Raw genomic sequence first — 21,502 nt, 5'->3', positions numbered from 1 at the left:
ATGCCTCATAGCGGGAGCAAATAAATGTGAAGGAACAGACGCCTCAGGAGCATTCATGTTCCAGTTCCACCTGCACTCATATCTGTGTTTGGGCCTGTTCTGAAGGTCTTCTTTTACAAAGGATAAACAAGTTCCTACAAGCTACCCAGTTTTGTGGCAGTTTTTAAAGTAAAAGCGAATATTCAAAACTAGTTTATGCCACATTTGAATAAAAATACATTGGTAAGTTTATCATTTTTCATTTGGGTGCACATGACCTGATGGGAACTCACATAGCACCAATATGCACACCACACCACTACCATCTACATGCTGATCTTTCACTCCATCCCTAGAAAGAGAATGTGGTTATTCAGGTTTTGGTAAGATAACAGTGCTAGTGTAAAAATCAATCAGCAGATATCTCGGCACCATGTCTAGCAAGCTTCTCACTAGATTTGCATTAATGTAAACTCTGCTTTTCAATCTGCAGACAATCAGGAAGGCAGCGACTGGCGGGACGATGATGACAAACTGCCGGGACATGAGAACCTGACGGAGAAAGACATTGAACTGTTCAGACAAATCCAGGAGCTGGCACTGCAGGTATGTGGACACAAAGACAAAATATTAAATGTCTTCTGACTTTAGTAAAGGAACAGAAATGGGACAGTGAAAAAGGAGGAGCTGAAGAGGAGCCAAATTGTAGTGGGGAACCTGAGGGAGAGACCGGTGAGTCTGTGACTGAGGCTGCAGGTCTCACAGCTAGCAGTAGCCAGGTAGTGAAAGACACTGACAGTGGCTCAGGCAAAGCACATTTTTGGGTGGAAATCAGTGATTTGTGAGAGATCATTGTATTTCACCATTGAAAGAAATGAATTTGAACAGATACATTCAGCATGTATATTAAAATCATCCATTAACATAGATCCAGTAACATAGATCCAGGGCATGTGGGGGAGAGCCAGGTGGTGAGTGCAGGATTCAGTGAAGATCAAAGGTTTAGTTTTAAATGACAAGTAGATGCAAAAACAAGGGATGATTGTAGGGCAACAGCTTGACTACAAGGCACATAAAGTACAGAGTTGTCAATTGGAAATTTGCTGACAGTTGATGGCAAAATCTACTCACTGTTTGGAAAGGGAGGGTTGATCACTGTGGAGAACATGAGGCCTCTGCCAAGTCTCAGGCAAATAAAGTTAGTGCCGGTGTCAAAGAACATCCTATGTTTAATGGAGTGAACATTGATCAGGGCAGCTCTAATGACAGTGTCCTGCACTGACAAGTTAGCCTAGCCAGTTTAGTTACAGAAAGGAAATGCAAATTAGCCACATTAACGCAGCATTTTATGGCATTAGTGCAGCAGTAGATTGATCAGAGAGTGGGTGTCTGGCCAGCGTCACAGGAGTCGCATTAAAACACCATTCCAGATCCTGACTCAAACATCACATCAGTGTTTAAGTGTTTGATGCTGGGAGAGTTGTAAGAGTTAATGATGTGTGAGAAGGGCCAATGTGATTATCTTAGCTGAGTAGCAGTGGAGTAGAGTATATAATCATCATAAATGGCAGGCAGGGATATCTAAACCCATTAACATTCTCAGGCAGTGCATTTTGACAGCTTCACTTAGAGGTCCATAGTAATGTTAGCAGGTGTCCTGGTCTTTCTGAGAATCCAATATTACTGAACTATTGGTACATTTGTAGATGTGTATGGATACCCACAAATGTAAGCATCTATCCCAGTAATCCCTGGTGTGTAATCTGTCGGCCTGCTCCATGATCTGCTCATCCTTCCTGGAGTAAACGTGGGCTTGACTTTTCTCATTCACTTGCCTTTTCTTTTTTCTTTATCTTTGTTAACACAAACAGAAAGTTGGGGTGACTGGTCCACCAGATCCTCAGATGCGCTGTCCGTCAGTCATCGAATTTGGCAAATTTGAAATCCAGACATGGTATTCATCTCCCTACCCCCAGGAGTACAGCAGGTAAGCTAGCACACTATAATGAACCACTACTGCATAATGTGCTTAGCTCACAGCCGTGCTTGTAGGCGTGGAAATTCCCAGCAGTGTAACTGAGCTCAGTTATGAAGTTGTTGACAGTACCACCCACTTTGGCATGCAGAGCCAGGAGGGCAGTAACATTATAATTTGCTGAGGGTGTATTTGTTTTTTCATGTGTGTAACTGAAAAAATTCTTTTCAAACCTGTTTCCATTAGGTATTTGAATATCATTTGAATATCTTGAAAAAACACTACAGTATTATAAAATAAAAGGTAACAGACTCCTTCAGAGCATAACCTTTAAAATCTTGTGGGTTCTTGTAGGTCTTAGGCATTGCAGATGCATTTGCATCCTTTGCAACAGGATTCATCATTTTTGTGTTGTCAGCAGGTTATAAACAATATGTGTCTCACAATTTCTCAGTGCCTTAAGTTTTACTGACCAACAGTCCAAATATTCATGCATTAAGCAAACCAGACAATGTTTCAGACAATCCTACTTGTGACTTTTCACGCTCATTGCTTGCTTGTCCTTTCACCCTTTTCCAGGCTACCCAAGCTTTACCTGTGTGAGTTCTGTCTGCGCTACATGAAGAGTCGCAGCATCCTCTACCAGCACATGAAGAAGTGCAACTGGTTTCACCCCCCTGCCAACGAGATCTACAGGAAGGATGATGTCTCTGTATTTGAGGTGAGGAACTGTTCAGAAAAATGGACTGAATAATGGGGACAGTTAGGAAGCTGAAAAACTACAAGAAAGATAACATAATGTGAGTTTATGAGAGTGGATGACATCATTCACAGCAGGCCTCTGTTGGAAGTGCGGACTACAGTCACCTAGAGCCATTTCTTTTACCTCTTAACTGTACCTACATTTCAAACTGTAGCCCTGATAGTCACCTCAGTCTGCACACAGTATAATCACAGTACAAACGAATTCATGCATTCTCAAAAATACACTCATATACTTTCCGATTACCGAGCTCTGCTAATTGCTTTTTAAGCCTAGGAATATCAGCACATTCAGAGATGAATAATGATATGCATGTTTCACCAATAATTTCCTTTGTGAAGAGAGTTTATCAGCCAAATTGCTAATGATCATTAACTGACATTCCTATCTACCATAGTGGATGATTGTTTCATCAGGGAAAAATCTCTGTTATTAGAAGCATCCATAATTGCTGATTTACAGTTAAGCTGTGCTTCTGGGTGTCGAGGCACAGTAGCAGAGTAATTCACTAGGCTGTTTGCCTGCAGACCATGGCCACTGCAGCTCCTGTTTCTCAGCTCTGCAGTCCGTCCCGGCTCTGAGCTGAGCCGACAACTGGCGAGCTGCCAGCCTGAACCTCCCTCCTTCTCTTTCTCTTTACAGCTCTTTGTTTGTGTCCTCCACCCTCTCTGTCAGAGTCTCCAGAGACACAGCTGAGATCATTGCCTGAGACTTCTACTCTATTCACCTTCACTTTGCTCCACAGCTCTCCAACAGCATCTTAAAGATGAACTTGTGGAATGTTGCGGTTGTCATTTCTGAAACTTTCTGTCATTGTATTATATTGATGTTTTTTTTTTTCCCTTTATTTCTATAATAGGTTGATGGCAATGTGAGCACAATCTACTGTCAGAACCTGTGTCTGCTGGCCAAGTTGTTCCTGGACCACAAGACCCTCTACTATGATGTGGAGCCCTTTCTCTTCTACGTCCTGACCCAAAACGACAACAAAGGTTGCCACCTTGTTGGCTACTTCTCCAAGGTATGGCCGTGATGCTCCCAACCTTATTCCCGGGCTCTGTAAAATGTAACCGCCATGTACCAACTTAATAAATCAACTACATGAACCAAATTAGAGATAAAGTCTATTAAACTTGTATGAAATTGAAATGCATTATCACTTCCTCACATAGGTGCATTCCTACACACAAATAAATGCTCATGTTGTTTCCCAGATAAACAGTAGGTGCTGTCAGCTTCTCTGCCCCTGTGTTCAGTTCACCTTCACAGAGGAGCAAAACACAGCAGTTAGTGAGCAAACACAGTACCGTAAACACCTTGCTGTACAGACACAGAGACCTACTTTGTGATCTGGTTCCATGATTTATTTAGTTTTTTTTTTTTTAAACTAATGGTGCAATGTGTCTGTCTTTGGTCTCGTCCAGGAAAAGCACTGTCAACAGAAATACAACGTATCATGCATCATGATTCTTCCACAGTACCAGCGCAAGGGCTACGGACGCTTTCTCATCGACTTCAGTAAGGGCCTCAGCCTCAAACAACACAGTGACAGTACTACTAAGTGGGAAACATATCTGCTAGTACTTCTTCCCTTTGATAGACAAAACTAATGCATTTAAACATTAGAAACGTATTGTGGTACATCTGTAATATCTAGCTCATGATATGTTTGCCTTTGCCATGTTTTACTGTGCCTGCAGGTTACTTACTGTCCAAGCGTGAAGGCCAACCAGGTTCTCCAGAGAAGCCTCTGTCAGACCTAGGTCGGCTGTCCTACATGGCGTACTGGCGCAGTGTGGTGCTGGAGTGTCTCCATGAGATCCGTGACCAACAGATCACCATACGCCAGCTTAGCAAACTGACAGGGATCTGCCCACAAGACATCACAACCACTCTGCACAGCCTCAACATGCTGGAACAACGCAGAGACAGGTCAGAGGCAGGACTGGCATTCACAGATTATTTTTAGTGCCATTTTAAATGGGGTCAAAGATGCACTCCAGTGGTTCACACAACTGTCCAATGCAGTCAGTAGTTCAGATTACAGGTACATTGCGATGTCAACAGGATCTGATGAGTTTAACCCAAATAAAATAATTATGACCAGTAGCCAGGTCACATTTTGTATGTGAACAAAGCCAACCTTTCAAGTAGTTAATGGCTTATTGACTATAGTCCCTCTAATGATTTGTGGATGTGGTGTGATGTATTTAGATTCCACCAAACACCAGTACTGTCAGGTGTTCTGTAATTGATTGACCTGATTATTGAGCCAAATTCTGGCAGCATTAGGATTACTAGACCTAATATTACTGTCATCTACGCAAAATATTGCCCCATTGCTGTTTTCAAATTTAGCGAAAGAGTGATATAGTGAAACTTTGATTTGCAACCTAAACTGACAGCCCTTCTAATGGAAGAAAACATAACGTTTTTATCTAATGCAAATAAACTTGTATACAAGCTTGTAATGTGCTTGTTTCTTTTTGCTGTGGTTTTATCAGGCTGGTCCTGGTGCGGCGGGAGAAGCTGGTGGCTAGCCACATGTCTCGTCTGAAGGCCCGGCCACGACAGCTGGAGGTCGACCCTGAGTGTCTTCGCTGGACTCCCGTCATTGTAACAAACACCGTAGTCTCTGATGCAGATGGAGATGATGACGAGGATGATGAAGATGAAGACAACCGCAAGGATGTAAATACACTGAATATGTATTTGCTTTCAGTGAAGTTAATAGATTTATTACATCTTATTCATTGGTAACTGATTGTTTTGCTTTTTTATTTATTTTTTTTTAATAGATCAAACCAAGTTATAAGGTCTCACCAGTGTCTTGGCACATGCGCCAAGGGAAGATGAGGGACGAGGAAGAGGAGGAAGAAAGAAAAGGATTCCTGGGGTTTCCCATCAGCCAAAGCTCTCCAACTCCCCCTCCTGTTCGCTGTCCACCTCCTGTCCAAGAACCACCACGACCCCCTCCCCCAGCAAATGGAGAACGCCGACCACGGGGGCGCCCACCCAAAAACTGGCCTTGGGGAAAGGTGAAAGACAGTGTGCGGGTGGGCCGGCCACCTAAGATTCGCCCTGTGGACGATGATGATGATGAAGATGAAGAGAGACCGGAGGGAGGAAAAACCGCAGCCAGCAGCCCTCCTTCCCTTTTCTCCCTGGAGAGGCAAGCCGAGCCCACAGTCTTTCACACGCTGGACATGGCCAGGCACTCCTCTATAACCCCCACACGAAGAGGACGCCCTCCCAGGAAAAAAAGAGGCCCTAAACCCAGATTAACAGAAGAGCCTGGAGAGGGGCTGGTACAGCTTCCTGCAGTTTCCAGGCTGAATGAGTCTCTGCCCATCAGGAAGAGCTGCTTCAGTGAAAGCAGTGAGGAAGAGGAGGAGGAGGAGGAGGAGGAGGACGATGATGATGATGATGATGATGATGATGATGAAGAGAGGAGCACATGCTCCCCACCTATCCTCACCAAGCCTGCCATGGGACTCAAATGCAAGGTAAGAAACTGTCCTGTGAGAGTGTGATGATGTTTAAATCTCAGAATTAAAATTGATTGATAATCCTTTAAACATTTTGGAACCAAAAAAAATCAGTTGTATTTGCAGATGGAATTATGTCAGTGCCATAAAATTTTTGATCTTTGATCTTTTTGTCCTAAGTTGGTTTAGTTTAGACTATAAGTTGTCATTTTATCTAAATTTCAAAGGCACAGTTAACACCTGTTCCTGTTTCTATCTAGAAGCCCCTGAGGAAACGGCGTTTTCGCCAGCGCAGCCACCCTCACAGCAGCGTGGTGACAGAGACGATTTCTGAAACCACAGAAGTGTTGGATGAGCCCTTTGTAGATTCGGACGCAGAGAGGCCTATGCCCAGGCTGGAGGAGGAGACGCCTCTGGGACACCCACTTCGCCGCTATCCCCCAGCCCGCTCTGCTCTGAGGTTGTCAGACCCAGCACCCAAAAGGGGCCGGCACTCCAACCTTACAGATTCAGAGGAAGATGGTGAGAAGATAGTCCTGATGCCAAATTTGGCAGAATTTTGTGATTCACTGTGCAGTTTTACCAAACTCTTTTTTTATCTTCTTACTTTTATTTAGAGCTAACACCTCTGCTGAAGCCTGTGGGTGCCCTGACAGCAACATCATCAGAGACTGTAGTGGCCAACCCTGAGGTCCCTGTTAAGAAGAAGAAAGGCTGGCCTAAGGGGAAGAGCCGTAAACCGCTTCACTGGAAGAAACGTGGCCCTGGAAAACCTCCTAGTGGTGGGTCTGACCAACGTTTAGCTTCAAACAGTCAGGGTGGGGATCCTGCACCCACCAAAATTAAGATGAAGCCTGGCCGCAAGCCCCGGAGCTGGTACCTGCAGCGTGCACAGGAGGAGGCAGAGAGACAGAAGCAGGAAAGACAGCGGCTGTTGGAGCAGCAGCTGGACAAAGATCCTGAGCTGCTCCAGATGGATGACCGAAATGGCAAGCGGGTCTGCAGAACCAACATTAACAGAGACAATAAACCGAAAGACTCTGATGAAGAAGATGACTATCTTCCTAAACCTGTTGAGCAGAAAGTGCCCAAAAGGCGAGGGAGACCACCCAAGAACCGTGTCCTCTGCCAGCCACCACAGCCTGCTCCCAACCCGCCTCCCACATCTGAGCCAGAGGAGGATGATGAAGAGGAGGAGGATACAGAAAGAGCCTGGGAGGAAGACAAACCTAGTCGTCCACCGTCCCGTCCTCTGCTGTCCCCGTCTTCCTCCTCTTCCACCTCAGGGCCCCGGGCTCCTCAGTCTCGGCCCCAAGACACAGATATGGGTGACAGGGAAGAGGATGATGAGGATGAGGAGAGAGAAGAAGAGGAATGTGGCAGCATGGGCAGTGGAGGCAGTAGTATCAACAGGCGAACAGCAGTCATGCCAGGTTCAGGAAGCAGGCGCAGTGAAGACCATGATGCAGATGATGAAGGTGATGGACACCTAGAAGACAAGAGCAACACCAGTAATAACAGTAGCAAGAAGAGAAAAAGTCAGGACTCTGAAGATGAAGATGATGATGAAGATGAGGAAGAGGGGACTCCCTCCCATCCAAGCTCTCCTCCAGTCAAAGAAGAACCCCAAGGTGCAGAGGCTTTTTTAGACATGGAGAACAGCGTGGCCCGGGACTATGTCAGCAAGCAGGAGGAGGAAGAAGAGGAGGAGGAGGAGGCTGAGGAAGACGTTCAGGAGGCCAAGTGTCGGCTCTCCTCAGCCGACCCACAGCAGGAGGAGAGGCGGCGCAGAGAGCAAGAGGAGTCTGCTGCAGCAGCTGCAGCAGTGGAGACAGTTACGGCCATGTCTGTTCCATCTGAGCCCATGGAGCTCCAGCCTCTGCACCCGGATGACAAAGATGTCACGCTGTTGATGGAACCCCAACACACACATCCACACTCCCACCCTCACCAGCACCCTGACTTCAAAGAGGAGCTGGGCCACCATCACCCACACAACCCCCATCACCACTCCAATGAGCTGGACCTGGAGACTATGCAGGCTGTCCAGTCCCTGACACAGGGGGAAGCTCAGGATGAAGAGACTGAACCCCAGCCACATCATGGGGCTTACCAGGACTGTGAGGAGACCCTAGCTGCCTGTCGGACCTTGCAGAGTTACAGCCATGCAGGGGAGGCAGAGGAGGAGGCCCTGGCCTTAGTGGAGGAATGTGGAGCCTCCCAGCACAGCAGCCCCATCCCTAATCCACCAGTGCCGCCTTTACCCAATCAGTCTGTGCGCTCGGTGAACAGTCCAGGATTACCCTCAGGCATCATGGACACAACACCAGCAGGACAGAGGGGAGGAACACCTGGTCCCACCGGAGCAGGGGGGAGTGGTGGCAGTACTGGAGGGGGATACACCCAGATCACACCAGAGCATCCCAGTTCTCTGTCTGCACCATCCCAGCAAAATATGGAGACATCACCAATGATGGATGTGCCATCTGTGTCCGACCACTCCCAGCAGGTGGTGGACAGTGGCTTCAGTGACCTGGGGAGCATAGAGAGCACTACAGAGAACTATGACAACCCCAGCAGTTATGACTCCACCATGGGTGGAGGAGGCAATGGAACAGGAAATGGTGGGAATGGGGGCGGGATGTCCTCTGCTGTAGTTGCAGGAGCTTCTTCAGCTTCCTCGTCATCAGCCTCCTCTTCTTCCAGCTCTGCCACCCCATCCTCTTCCGCCCAGTCTAACAGCTGCTCCTTCGTGCCAGCCCCCAGCCTTACATCTTCCACAGGAGCTGGAGGACCCCAGCTGGCGATGGGCAGCTGTAGCCTTATTCAGCAGACAGGACCAGGGCCCAACAGCGGACCAGGTGCCAGCAATGTAGGCAGTGCTGTGCCCCAGCCCCCACCACCCCCGCCACCATCCAACACCCCCAGCTGTGGCATTAAGTCGCCTCAGAGCTGTGGTGTGATCGAAAGGCCTCCCAGCACCAACCAGCAGCAACAGCAGTCACAAAAAAAGGTTCCTCAGCAGCCTCCTCAGCAACAAGCCCCCAACCCTCAGCCTCCGCCCTCAGCACCACCACCACCACCACAGCAACAACAGCAAGCCCTGTCCCAGTGTAGCATGGGAAACGGCTTCGCCTCCACGCCCATGATCATGGAGATCCCGGAGAGTGGAGGTGGAGGAGGGGGACGAACCCTCTATGAGCGCATGGGTCAGGACTTTGGCACAGGGGCCTACCCCCAGCCCTCAGCAACTTTCAGCCTGGCCAAACTCCAGCAGCTCACCAACACCATCATGGACCCACATGCCATGCCCTATTCTCACTCAGCCTCTGTCACCTCATACGCCACCAGCGTTTCTCTCTCCAATCCTGGGCTGGCCCCTTCACCCCACACTCCCCTCCCCCAGGGCCAGCCCACTATGACCCCACCGCCTAACCTGAGCTCTGGATCCATGAATTTGGGTTCTCTGCAGCTGCAGTGCAACATGCCCACCACCAACATTGGTCTGGGACCTCCACCACACACCCAGCGGCTACAGGGCCAGATGGCCACAGTCAAAGGCCATATTTCCATCCGGTCCAAAGCCACTCAGCAGCTGGCCCCAGCCCCACACCAGCAGCAGATCTATGGCCGCAGCTCAGGGGCTGTGGCCATGCAGGGCACGCCGCGCACCTTGGCCGTGCAGCGTGGTATGATGCCAAACCTTATGCCCACTCCGGCACCTTACAATTCCATGAACATGACACCCCTCAATGCCATGTCAGCCAGCTACCGAATGCCCCAACCCATGATGAACAGTGGTTATCATGGCAATCCCCCTTACATGAATCAGCCAGCTCAATACCCCATGCAGATGCAGATGGGCATGATGGGAGGGCAGGGTTACCCACAGCAGCCTATGCAGCCCAATCACCACAGTAACATGATGTACACTGGCCCTTCCCATCACAGCTATGCTGGTGTCCCAAAACAGTCACCTTACATGAGCAGATGAGCGTCCATGAACTGTAAAAGGAGACATGGGGCCAGAGCTGATACTCGCTGTACTTTAAATGTCCATTACTCCTGTTCACCCTCTCCAGTGCCTCTGCAGGCATCAGGGAGAGTAGGTGATGGAGTCAGAGAGGGTCTTTGGGTTTCCTGTTTTTCTATGTTGTCGTTTGTCCATTTTTATTTGGGCTCATTTCCCCTCCCCTCCCAGCTGGCTGTGTATGGGAGCAAGACGGTAGAATTCGGGGTAGGTGTGTGTACATGGACCTCAGCCGTGCCAAGCTGCTCCAGGCCAGGCCTTCTGCAGCGTGGTTTTACACAGGCCCAGGAGTCCCTTCCTCCTTGTGAGAAGCAGGAGGAGAGCAGGAGCGGACAAGAATGACGAGGAAGAGAAAGACAGTACAGGAGTACCTTGCTTTGTCAGACTGCAAATGAAAAAACGGTGATTAACTGAATATATTCAAACATGCACACAATCTTTTAATTGATATAGGAAGCCTTACCTTGAAAAAAGAGACAATGAAATATTATAGGCGAACTCTTGTTTTGTTAAACATAATGTTGAATCTTATTTTTGTTGTCCTTGTTTTTGTTAATTGTTTTTTGAAATACTTGTGTGCAGTCCAACCTCTTATATGCTTTGGTCTTTATATATGTGGCATTCTGAAATGGTGATACACCCTCATGCTCTCTCAGAAACCCAAACATCTCTGTGGCCACTTGGTCAGACTACTTTTGACCTAGTTCCAGAAAAGCATAGGAGCAGGGCTTCCGGTGTTGAGCTGTTTCCAGAGTCCCTGTCTTCCCAGATGGACAGTGTTGTACCAAAAACACAGCAAAGACACAGAGAAGATGAGCGCATTACTCTTTACTATATGTCCATAATTGAAACAAGTAGCATTATTTTGCAGTTTGCCACCACTCTGAAAGGCTTAGATGTAAATATTCAGGTACTTCCCGATATCCAGCACACACACACACACACACTGTCACATGCAGACGTATGCTGGCTAGCTGTCGCCAGTTGGTGGCTAGCTCAGGAAAGTACAACATTCAGCTTTTTCTTGTCCACACTCCACTGACAGACGGTGTTAAGATGTCAGCCTTTTTTAGAGATTTAGGGAATGCAGAACAAATGGTGGAATTTCCATGCTTAAAGGAAAGTCGGTTTGACCTCCCCTTAAGTGTTTGAGACCCAAAGGGGTCAAGGAATCTACTTTTGAATGGTGTACTCTGTTAAAGGTTTTTTTCCTTTTCTGCAAAAGTCTGCACTCCCATTGGCTAGAAATGTGGCAGCACACAGGTACCCTTTATAAAAGGTATATCTGTATGCCTAATCTAGTGCATGGTCTAGTCCTCGCACAGAGGCAGTCATTTAAAAGCAGGGTCGGAGGTAAAGCAAGTGTTCCAGGTCCTGCTGGTTACGGCGTTAAACTAGCAGAGGTGAAAACGGTTGACCTTGTTGCTCCATGTACCAGTATTCGAAGTCAAAAGAAGAGTTTTCATTTTCTTACAGATCTGACATGGCATACTCAGTTTGTGTGTATTGTTCTGTTCTGTACTTTTTCATTTTGTTTCTTTCTGAATTTTATCAGACTGGGCAGCTTTCTTTTATGACACAAGCTGACTCTTTTTGACTTTAGAAAACCTATTGTAGAGAAAATGTTTTTTCTATAATATAAAAGAAAATTCTGACATTGATATTGGTACTGTCATTTTTTTCACTTCTGTTTCAGGAAAAAAAAAAACAATACATATTTTTTAGCTCGCCTCTTGGGTAATAATTACTAAGAAATTCAAAATTTAAAAAAATTACCACTCACTTTTAGTGACTTTAAGATGCCTTTAACCTTTCCATTCCATCTCATCTCTAGAGTTTTTCTATCTTTGTGTAGTATATTAATGCTATTTTAAACAAAGGGACTACAAATATCTAAAGGTCACTTGGCATTCTTTTTTTTTTTTTTTTTTTTTTACCTGTGTGTGTATAGGATGACTTCCTTACATTTAAGAGGCATGTAAAAATGAGCTCAGTATATTTCTGTCTGTTTATATCGCTTCCCTTTTTGTATCCTTTGTAATTGTACATGTTGCGTTGTATGCTAAGAGAGAGCGCAAAATAAAGAGGAGTGGGCACAGCTGGGCACACAGTGAAGGTTGATTTGCGCTCAGCTGCCTCAGCTCTACTCTGTTCCTGTATGTATTTCCATTTATTCTTTTTTTTTTTTTTTTCTTTCTTAGCAAGTACTTTCAAAGAACTCTGTACATTTTAACATAAAATGAAAATAAATTATGTTGAGCCATTCATGTTTCCCTTGAGATTTGAAAGGTTTCATTTAAATCATTGTTAGATTAAGTTGCACTAGTTTTTATCTCAGTCCACTCCTTCAAGATTTGCTCATAAGGGACAAAGAGGCTGTAATCATTCTCATTACTATGCATACTGAAATAGTAACTCTATTGTAATAAATATTTCAGATTTTTTTTTTATTTTACTTTTTCTTAAGACCGCTAGTACTGTCACTATATTGTGCTGCCAAACACTGTGACAAGCATCCTGGTCCAAGAGAGTATTCTTCAGGATATTAATACTGATTGTAAATAAGTAAGCAATACTTTTTAGAGTTTCAAAAACTTTAAAATGTGTTGTATCTGAATTGTGTGGTGTGTTATGATCACTAATGCATTTGAGACAAGAGTTACCTGAGCTTAGGGTGTTGTTGGGATAAGTAGCAAATATATGAGGGAAAAACCAGACACCATTTCATTTGAAGGAATTCAGTTTCACAAAGCCAGTCTCACACACTTATAATGGACACAGATCACTTATAAGTTGTGGTGAGCACTTGTGGCCACTAGATGCCCATGTAGAATGTAAGCATGTTTTCCACTTCCACCTTCAACAAAATCCAAATACACAGATTTGCCTCCTTGAATTTTGCAGAGTTCAGTGTATCTTCCCTAAACAATACTACAATATAAATGCTCTGATGTCTGTTGAAGTCACTGATATGAGTACAGTTGTCCCTGCATTATGTACCCCCACATGTTCAGTGATTTCATCAAGGTATATACTTAGCAGTTTGCTAAATGCAATGCATAATGTCAGTGCTGGTTTGAAGTCACACAGCAGGAGCCATAACAAAGGCACCACAACAGCTCATGGCTTTGGCATCTTCACACACACGTCACTAAAACTCACTATCTTTTTTTTCTTTCTATCACACAAATGATAGAGAATGGAGATTCAGAAGAGGTAAAAATGCATTTAAAAATCTGTCTTTGTTTATAAGCCATATGAAGATTTATAAACTGATATGTGCTGCTGCAGGTGAGTGTGTAGCATTTTTACAATCACCACCAGTCACCAGAGGGTCAGCTTTTTCGTTATGATCATAAAGCTGCGATGTGCCCACACTGATCTGTGATGTTGAGTGTGCTGCTTTGACGTCTGTGTTCCTGACTCAGAGGGTAAGATTTTTCATGTATTCCTTGTTTGCATGTGTATAATCTTTGTCTTAAGGGTGTGGGCCGCACTGCAGAAGAAGGTGGAACTGAAAATGAAACACATTATGACACTGACAGTTGCAGTTCAACAACAAAATACAGTAAAGGTTGTGTTGAATGTGTTTTAGGTGTTATTTAGCATTTGTCTACTGTTCTCAGTATACATTATATTAAGTATACTCGACATAGGTTGTTTAAAAGAAAATGATCTGTGTGTATTAAATTTTAAATCTTTTTTTTCAACAGGGAAAAGTTTTAGAAACATATAAGCCTTGTATGTACTGGAAGTAATGGCACTAATTGACCTTCACACTGAGGTCAACAAGAAAAATAATACATAGACAGTATGTCTTTTTGTGTCTTTATCACCACAGCATCCTTAGGCTCTTTCTCAGCATGATTCAGGTTTGTAATTTCCACCTCTTCACCTGGATTTGTGGTAAAGTCTATTATTTTTTCTATTGTGATTTGGCGCCACACAAACAAAACTGACTGACTAATAAGCATAATGTGCTGCAGGCTGAGTGCAGGAGTATTTCAGACCGTGCTGGTGAACATGACCCAGTTAGTTTGAACGGAGGTACAGACACAAGATGAAATCTGATACTGGAAACAAAATGTCAGACCAGCTCCGTCATCCAGCCAATCAGCGGGCACTGTTTACCGTCGCTGTCCCTCCACGGTCCAATCACAGCCAAGTCACGAGCCAACAACTTCCGTATTTTCGCCCTATGACACTTTTAAGTGGGCGGGACTCCACACCGTGTTCGGCTTGTAATTGGTCCGTGTAGGCCTGTGGGTTTCTAGGATCCACTCCACCTAACGGGAAGCGACGACGGCTGCTAAATCTTTCATTGGGAAAAAAGGCGAAAGGCGAGAGAAAACGTAAAACTTCGTCCTCAGTAAGCCAGTCGCAATTTCTGAACGGCTTCAGCGGCACCTGGTAGGTTTTCAGAGAGAACAGCAAGGTTATCTTAAGTAATGTTTTCTTGTGTAGCGGCCTACCCCTCTGTCATGAGACTGATGTAAGGTGGCAGCTTGTGTTCTCGCCAGCAGGCACAGAGATGGTCCAGACCTGCTCAGTTAGACGTGTCACCTCGGTGAAACTGTGAGAAGCTGAAGTTGGTCAGGAGCAGAGCTAATAACTATATCCAGTCTGGACGGCACGGGCTTTGTCGCATAATTAATGAGAAGCCCTGCTGCTTTAAGTTACTGTCCTCTATACCTCTTTAAAACTGGTGCTCTGAGTTATTTCTTATGACTTCATTAGTCATTCATTCATTGCTATGCACTTATTCATTGTAATGATGTTTATTTACAATAAACATACACATATTGAGCCCACAGCCCCATTCTCCCTTTGTATGACCAGTCTGTGTACATTACCCAACACAAAATGTGTCATGTGAGAGGAGGGGGAGGGGGAGGAGGAGGAGGAGGGGGAGGGCTGTCTTTTCTACAGTGGCTATTGAATTCCTGTGTGTGTGTGTGTGTGTGTGTGTGTGTGTGTGGTCTAACGTTTGGTGACAGATCAGGCTGGGGTAGAGCTTCAAGGTTTTGGTCTTATTCAAAGACACAGTGTTTTTATCTCTCTTTTTATCGTCAGCCTCTGAGCCTGCAGCCACAATGATCCACAGCCTCTTCCTAATTAACGCCTCAGGGGACATTTTCCTGGAGAAACACTGGAAAAGTGTAGTCAGTCGTTCAGTGTGTGACTACTTCTTCGAGGCACAGGAGCGCGCCACCGAGCCGGAAAACGTCCCACCCGTGATCCCCACACCGCACCACTATCTAATCAGTGTGCTCAGGCATCGCATCTACTTCGTGGCAGTCATCCAGAGTGAGGTGCCGCCACTCTTCGTCATCGAGTTTCTGCACAGGGTTGTCGACACATTTCAGGTTTTTGCTCCCTTGAATCTTTCAGTCCACGTTTCCTTTGGTTCAGTTGACTTGTGTTTTAAATGGCCATGCCATGACTGTTTTCTTTGTTCTCAGGATTATTTTGGAGTGTGTACTGAGGCTGCCATCAAGGACAATGTCGTAGTGGTCTATGAACTACTGGAAGAGATGCTGGACAATGGCTTTCCCTTAGCCACAGAGTCCAACATCCTCAAAGAGCTCATTAAGCCCCCCACCATCCTCCGCACAATGGTCAACACCATCACAGGTACAACACAATAACAAAAACTATCCTAAAATTCAAAATGATTCAGACACTCACTGTTTGGGTAGGTAAATGTTTAGAATATTATGTTAAATCCTGGAAGTGATGTTACATATGATATCTGCCAGTGCCTGTGTGAGGTGCTGGACAAATTAGTGAACAGTTAGTCCACTAGAGATAGAACAGTTATTAAACCAGGATAAGAAGTTATTTGGACAATATCATCTTTGTTATGGTGATGTTGTTTTAAGTGCCAAATGTTTACTCTCCAGATGAATTAATGGTATTGTCAGTCTTTGGAGGAGAAAACTGTTTTTAATGTATTTCTTTTATTGTCACTGCTATTGATATGATATGCCCTGTGCAGTATATACCGTAAAGGCAAGTCTGTTTTATCATAACCATTTAGCTGAAGTATAATAATGTGAGATCATGTTTCACAAATGCACTGAAACAACATGGTAAAGAATCAGGTGACAGTCAGTTTATGCAATGCCATAACATATGACAAATAAATATTGCATAAAGTATGGCAACTGGTCCCTGTGTACTAACTACTATGTGCATGGCCTCTGTGTAAATGTGCTTGTCATTTTATATTTGGTTAATATCTGTATTGCAGGCAGCACCAATGTGGGTGAACAGCTCCCTACAGGCCAGCTGTCAGTGGTGCCGTGGCGACGCACTGGGGTCAAATACACCAACAATGAAGCCTATTTTGATGTGGTGGAGGAAATCGATGCTATCATTGATAAGTCAGGTATTCCCCTTTTTAGCCCGTTGGTCAAAAATGTAACTGTGCTGTTGTTTTACATTTATCTGCTCTGTTAAGTTATGATTACATTTCGGTTAAGAGTCCATAGATCCAGTATGATAAGAATGACAGCACTCCTGATTAATCAAAATATTACATGGTATTACTTTTGCTGCATATCTTGATGAAATTTGATTATATCTATTTACTTTTTGCAATAACAAATTCTCTTTGAGAGAAGCACTAAGGTTTGAACACTGGTAAGAGAAGAAATTGTCCAGACAGTGAATGTTAACCAGTATAAAGGGGTAATTCATGGTTTTACTGTTAGTTTATCTGGTTTTTGCTTTTTGTTAGTTTCTCACACCAACCCCTTTCCTCAGGCTCCACTATTACGGCAGAAATTCAGGGAGTTATTGATGCCTGCGTAAAACTGACCGGCATGCCTGACCTCACTTTATCGTTTATGGTGAGTTCTTCCTGTTTTCAGCATTTTTTAAGCCCCTTTCATTCCTGTTGAGCAGCAATGTTTTGGAAAGAGTTTGACTTACGAAGCAATAATTGTTTAAGCAGTAATTGTTTAAAGTTGTCCGTAAATGCAATTAAATGATTTTTGCAGTATACATATGCACATTTTATTTTGCTCATCCCTAAACCTTCCCGGACCTCGTTCTCCCTCTCCCAGAATCCTCGGCTGCTTGATGATGTTAGCTTCCACCCGTGTGTTCGGTTCAAGCGTTGGGAGGCTGAGCGGATCCTCTCATTTATCCCTCCTGATGGGAATTTCCGTTTGCTGTCCTACCACGTCAGCTCTCAGAAGTCAGTATTTTTTCTTAAGGCTCTGTGGTCACATTATTGAAAAGAAATATTATCCATGTTTTTTTTATCAAAAAGTTTCAGAGACACTTAACATGTTCTGTCTAAAGGATTTTCTCTTAAGTAATATGTAATTCTAAAATACAACAGCAGAGTTGGAAAACATGGCTTTTATGAGTGTGACTCCTGCTGTTTCTTGTCCTGTTTCTTCTTCAGTCTGGTGGCGATCCCGGTGTATGTAAAGCACAACATCACTTTCCGGGAGGGAAGCTCCCAGGGACGTTTTGACTTGACTCTGGGACCCAAACAGACCATGGGCAAGGCTGTGGAGTCAGTCCTAGTCAGCAGCCAGCTGCCCCGAGGCGTCCTCAATGCCAACCTAAACCCTTCCCAGGGAACATACACCTTTGACCCAGTCACAAAGGTACATAGAAATTGTGACTGAGTGTTTACCTGCCTAAAAGAAGGAAGACAGTACATGCAAATGGAAGTTTCAAATTGTGGCCTGAGAACATTTTTCTTACATGGAAACTGCCCATCTCAAAAAGCCTTAAATTAAGCCTCTCTGTTCCCAAAACAAAGATGCCACTCTTCGCTTTTATCCTGTGCTGTCCTTGTGTAAGATAAGGTGTGACTTTTACCCTAGTGGCAGTGATTTCATGTGGTGATTTTGATATCTTGTCTTTTGGGCAGTTGTTGACATGGGATGTTGGTAAGATCAACCCACAGAAACTTCCCAGTCTGAAAGGCACCATGAGCCTACAGGCTGGGGCCTCCAAACCTGACGAGAACCCCACCATCAACATCCAGTTCAAGATCCAACAGATGGCCATTTCAGGTACAGACACACACATATGCAATCATCATAACCATTTACCCATATGGAGCTATGACTGTTTATGTATGTATTCCTTCCTTTCTTGTAGTAAACAAGTGTATAACCACTGGTAAACATTCCTCCTAAAGTCTCATACACATAACTCAAGCTGTTTCAGTGAGTTAGATTCATATTTTATCATCAACTATTGAATATCATTTCCATGTTTTATCTTGAGATGAGAATAATGTGACTTCAACCCCCACATATGAGACAAACATAGCTGCTCAGCTGATAAACACCTGACTGCCCCACTCTGTGAGCAGTGGCATTGTCCACTAGATGGCGCCCAATGCAGCAAACAACCTCCTTACATGACACCTGAAAGCTAATTTTAAATATTTTAGATAGTTGTTAACTTTTCTCTCTGCAGCATACAGCATAGTTATGCACAGGTATTGAGTCACAGTTTGTGTTTCACATGTATTACTGTTACATTTCACTCACAGCATCTAATATTCCTAGAATTCCTGCTGGTCTGTTTTGAGGTAAGACTTTTTAGGAAAACCAGATGTTTTGTACTGCGACTTCAGTGTAGGGGTAATACATGTGGCACAAAATGGGGCTAAGGTGTAATCAGAGCTGATAGAGTGAGGTGGAGAAAAAAAATAATAAATGGTTGTTGTGCCTTCAACAGGGCTTAAGGTGAATCGACTGGACATGTACGGCGAGAAGTATAAACCTTTCAAAGGGATCAAGTACATGACTAAGGCTGGAAAGTTCCAGGTCCGGACATAAAGACTACTGCTCTGTGACCACCTGACAAAACTTCCAGGAGACTGAGTGATGTGAGGGTCAGGGGAGTTTGTACATTCCCTGTGTATATGCGTTTCAAAATTTACCCACACAGATCGCAGACTCCTTGTACCATTTCACATACAATCCTCTCAAGTAAGAGCTCATATGTCCAGTAAACGGTTTAGAGCTTTTTGAGTCTGGAGATTTTGAACTACATGTAGTAAAACATGTCCGTGTCTACCTAAGCTGAATCCATGCCAAATATATACAATATTCCAATTCCAATATATACAATATTTGTCTAGATAAATATTAACACCATTTTTGACCCATCATTTTCATCCTGAGTGCAAGACATTTGTGCCAGGTTGTGTTAGTTTAGGCTTTAAATTCAGATATTTTTAAACTGACAAACAAGAAGCCAGAATCTGATGCCCTAGATCTGCCCTCCACTGGTTCATACAGTGTTTCAGTGATTGGATATATGTGTGGTTGACTGGCAATCAATCTTCAAAAAGTGACATTGCCTACTGGGCCAGTAATATAGCAAAACACCCAATAGTTAGTGTTTTCCCACATGATAGGACCTCTGCAGCGTTGTCTTACAACGCAGATTTTATAGTCCAGAGTTATCTGTGCTTCACCCTTAGTGATTCTCATTGTGAAATATTGAACTGCTGATATGATAATGATCACTGTATTTTTTTTTTGTTTTTTTTTTTTGTATCCTACTATTGGGAGACTTTTTTCCCCAAGCATTCATGTTTTACGTTTGCTTTTCTGTTTGTCCTGTGGTTGTGTTCCTCTTCTATTTATAACAATAATGTGCGGGTTTTGTCTGCAGCACTGGATTCAACACACAAGTGTGACACTTTCACATCTGCTGGTATTAACATTTCTTTTTGATGCAAGATGGATGTAGAGTTTCTGATACTGTCTGAGCTCTTTATCACCATGAAGCATTCTGGGAGAATTTCAGGTACACGTTTGTCTGTTCTGTTTGTCTTTATTTATTTATTAAACAAAAAACTTTATCCACTTGCTCAAGTGATATCCTGTATTATACACAGGATATCACTTTTCTGATTTTTACTTACTATGGTTAACCATTTTATGACTAAACACTGTCGGCAGTGTCCTCATTAGCTTTTATTTTCAATATAAAGACCCATGTGACCAAGAAGAAAAAAAAACTAGTGTGGTGCTTTACACTGACCCACATCCAAAATGACAAAACAGCCCTTACACCCAGAGAAACTGATTAAGGTGTATCTTAATATCACATACATCATGTAAACATACCAGTATGAATGTCACCACGGCAACTTGGCTGCTTTGAAGGGCAGGAGTCACTGACATACATACAGTATATGCCCCCACCTATCGTTTTCAGGTCTCTGACAGTTGGCATGATTGCTTCAGTAGTGGTGTTGACAACTCAAAATAAACAAAGACTGCTTTAAACTATGTATGTTGGTATGAAGACCTGGTACCTGCAGAATAAATGTTAAAGATTTAGATTTTGTGTTTATGTTTTGTTTGCAGAATGGCCTCCAATAGACTGTTAACTGTGGTGTTAAAATAAAGATTTCCTGTGTTATAACTGAGTGATGAGGCTTGTTATTGAGCTTGTGTTAAATATCGTTTGTTACCAGTCATCAGGTTATCTAGAAATGATTACTGCTTTTGATTTCACTTCTCTTTAAACTGATTTTGAAACTGCACTGGTGATGAACATTCATAGTAGCTTTCTAATGTGTATTGTGGCAGAGCTGTTGGACGTAAACTGATGTGTTGATGTTTTGGCCTGTTGATGTGTAATTTAGTAATACCTTATGTAAGTCTATGTAGACTCTTTTTGATGGAATACACAAAGGTGTTGATATCGAAGGACAACATACCATGGTGTGCATCATAAGACTGACTGCCTCATGCGACAGAAGCCAGCTGAGATACCTAAACTCTGTCAGCTGGGGCCGCTGCTCCCCATTATCTCAACAGCCAGATATGCCCAGGAGGCTGACAGGGCTTCAGACTAGAAGATCCTGATCCTCTCCCTTTCATCGTGTTACAACATCTGGTTTAAACCCAGTGCTATCAGTCAGGAGGCTGTTTACAGTCCACTTTAGTACAGTAGAACTACCATTTATGAAGAAACCATAAAGAGCCGTCTAAGTCATCAGCTGTAACCCTTAAACCCAGCGTTACAGGGTCTTCAGACAGGACATGTTTTAACCCCCACATCCCCACAAGTGATTCTCCTGGCTCCAGCAGCTGGCAGGACTCCACTCCATAATTTACTGAACACTTTAACCCTTTAACCCCCACCCCCCGTCACGTCCACCACCACCGACTGCACATAGCAACTTTAAGTCAGTTATGTCACTGGGCCAGTTTTTCCCATCTCTCTCTCCACTTTTGTGCAGGAGACTTTTAAAGTAGAAGAGTTTT

General features: G+C 44.1%; 2 protein-coding genes across 3 annotated transcripts in view; both read left to right on the top strand.

Moving 5' to 3' along the window:
- The window catches only part of kat6a (K(lysine) acetyltransferase 6A), a 29,207-nt gene extending 16,709 nt beyond the window's left edge, over positions 1–12,498 (top strand). Inside the window, exons 9-18 of the mRNA XM_026320782.1 lie at positions 473–585; positions 1,851–1,966; positions 2,534–2,675; positions 3,577–3,738; positions 4,142–4,235; positions 4,418–4,649; positions 5,222–5,408; positions 5,516–6,223; positions 6,466–6,727; positions 6,823–12,498. Coding sequence (XP_026176567.1) covers positions 473–585; positions 1,851–1,966; positions 2,534–2,675; positions 3,577–3,738; positions 4,142–4,235; positions 4,418–4,649; positions 5,222–5,408; positions 5,516–6,223; positions 6,466–6,727; positions 6,823–10,199 — 5,393 coding nt within the window. The 3' untranslated portion in view covers positions 10,200–12,498. The remainder of the gene's footprint in view (positions 1–472; positions 586–1,850; positions 1,967–2,533; positions 2,676–3,576; positions 3,739–4,141; positions 4,236–4,417; positions 4,650–5,221; positions 5,409–5,515; positions 6,224–6,465; positions 6,728–6,822) is intronic.
- A 1,994-nt stretch (positions 12,499–14,492) lies between these two features.
- ap3m2 (adaptor related protein complex 3 subunit mu 2) lies at positions 14,493–20,658 on the top strand. 2 transcript variants are annotated; one of them, XM_026322460.2, is made up of 9 exons: positions 14,493–14,600; positions 15,305–15,601; positions 15,698–15,869; positions 16,489–16,626; positions 17,004–17,089; positions 17,306–17,439; positions 17,653–17,860; positions 18,130–18,274; positions 18,951–20,658. In XM_026322460.2, the coding sequence occupies exons 2-9, from the start codon at positions 15,329–15,331 to the stop codon at positions 19,049–19,051; spliced, it is 1,257 nt and encodes a 418-aa protein (XP_026178245.1). In that variant the 5' UTR covers positions 14,493–14,600; positions 15,305–15,328; the 3' UTR covers positions 19,052–20,658. The 2 variants fall into 2 exon arrangements, with proteins under 2 accessions (XP_026178245.1, XP_026178244.1); XM_026322459.2 differs by having other exon boundaries at positions 14,510–14,645; positions 15,309–15,601.
- The last annotated feature ends 844 nt before the right edge of the window (positions 20,659–21,502 follow it).

The sequence above is a fragment of the Mastacembelus armatus genome, chromosome 9 (assembly GCF_900324485.2).
Source record: "Mastacembelus armatus chromosome 9, fMasArm1.2, whole genome shotgun sequence".
NCBI lineage: Eukaryota > Metazoa > Chordata > Actinopteri > Synbranchiformes > Mastacembelidae > Mastacembelus > Mastacembelus armatus.
Note: the sequence above shows the minus strand (reverse complement) of the source record. Positions and strands in the feature narration are given on the sequence as shown.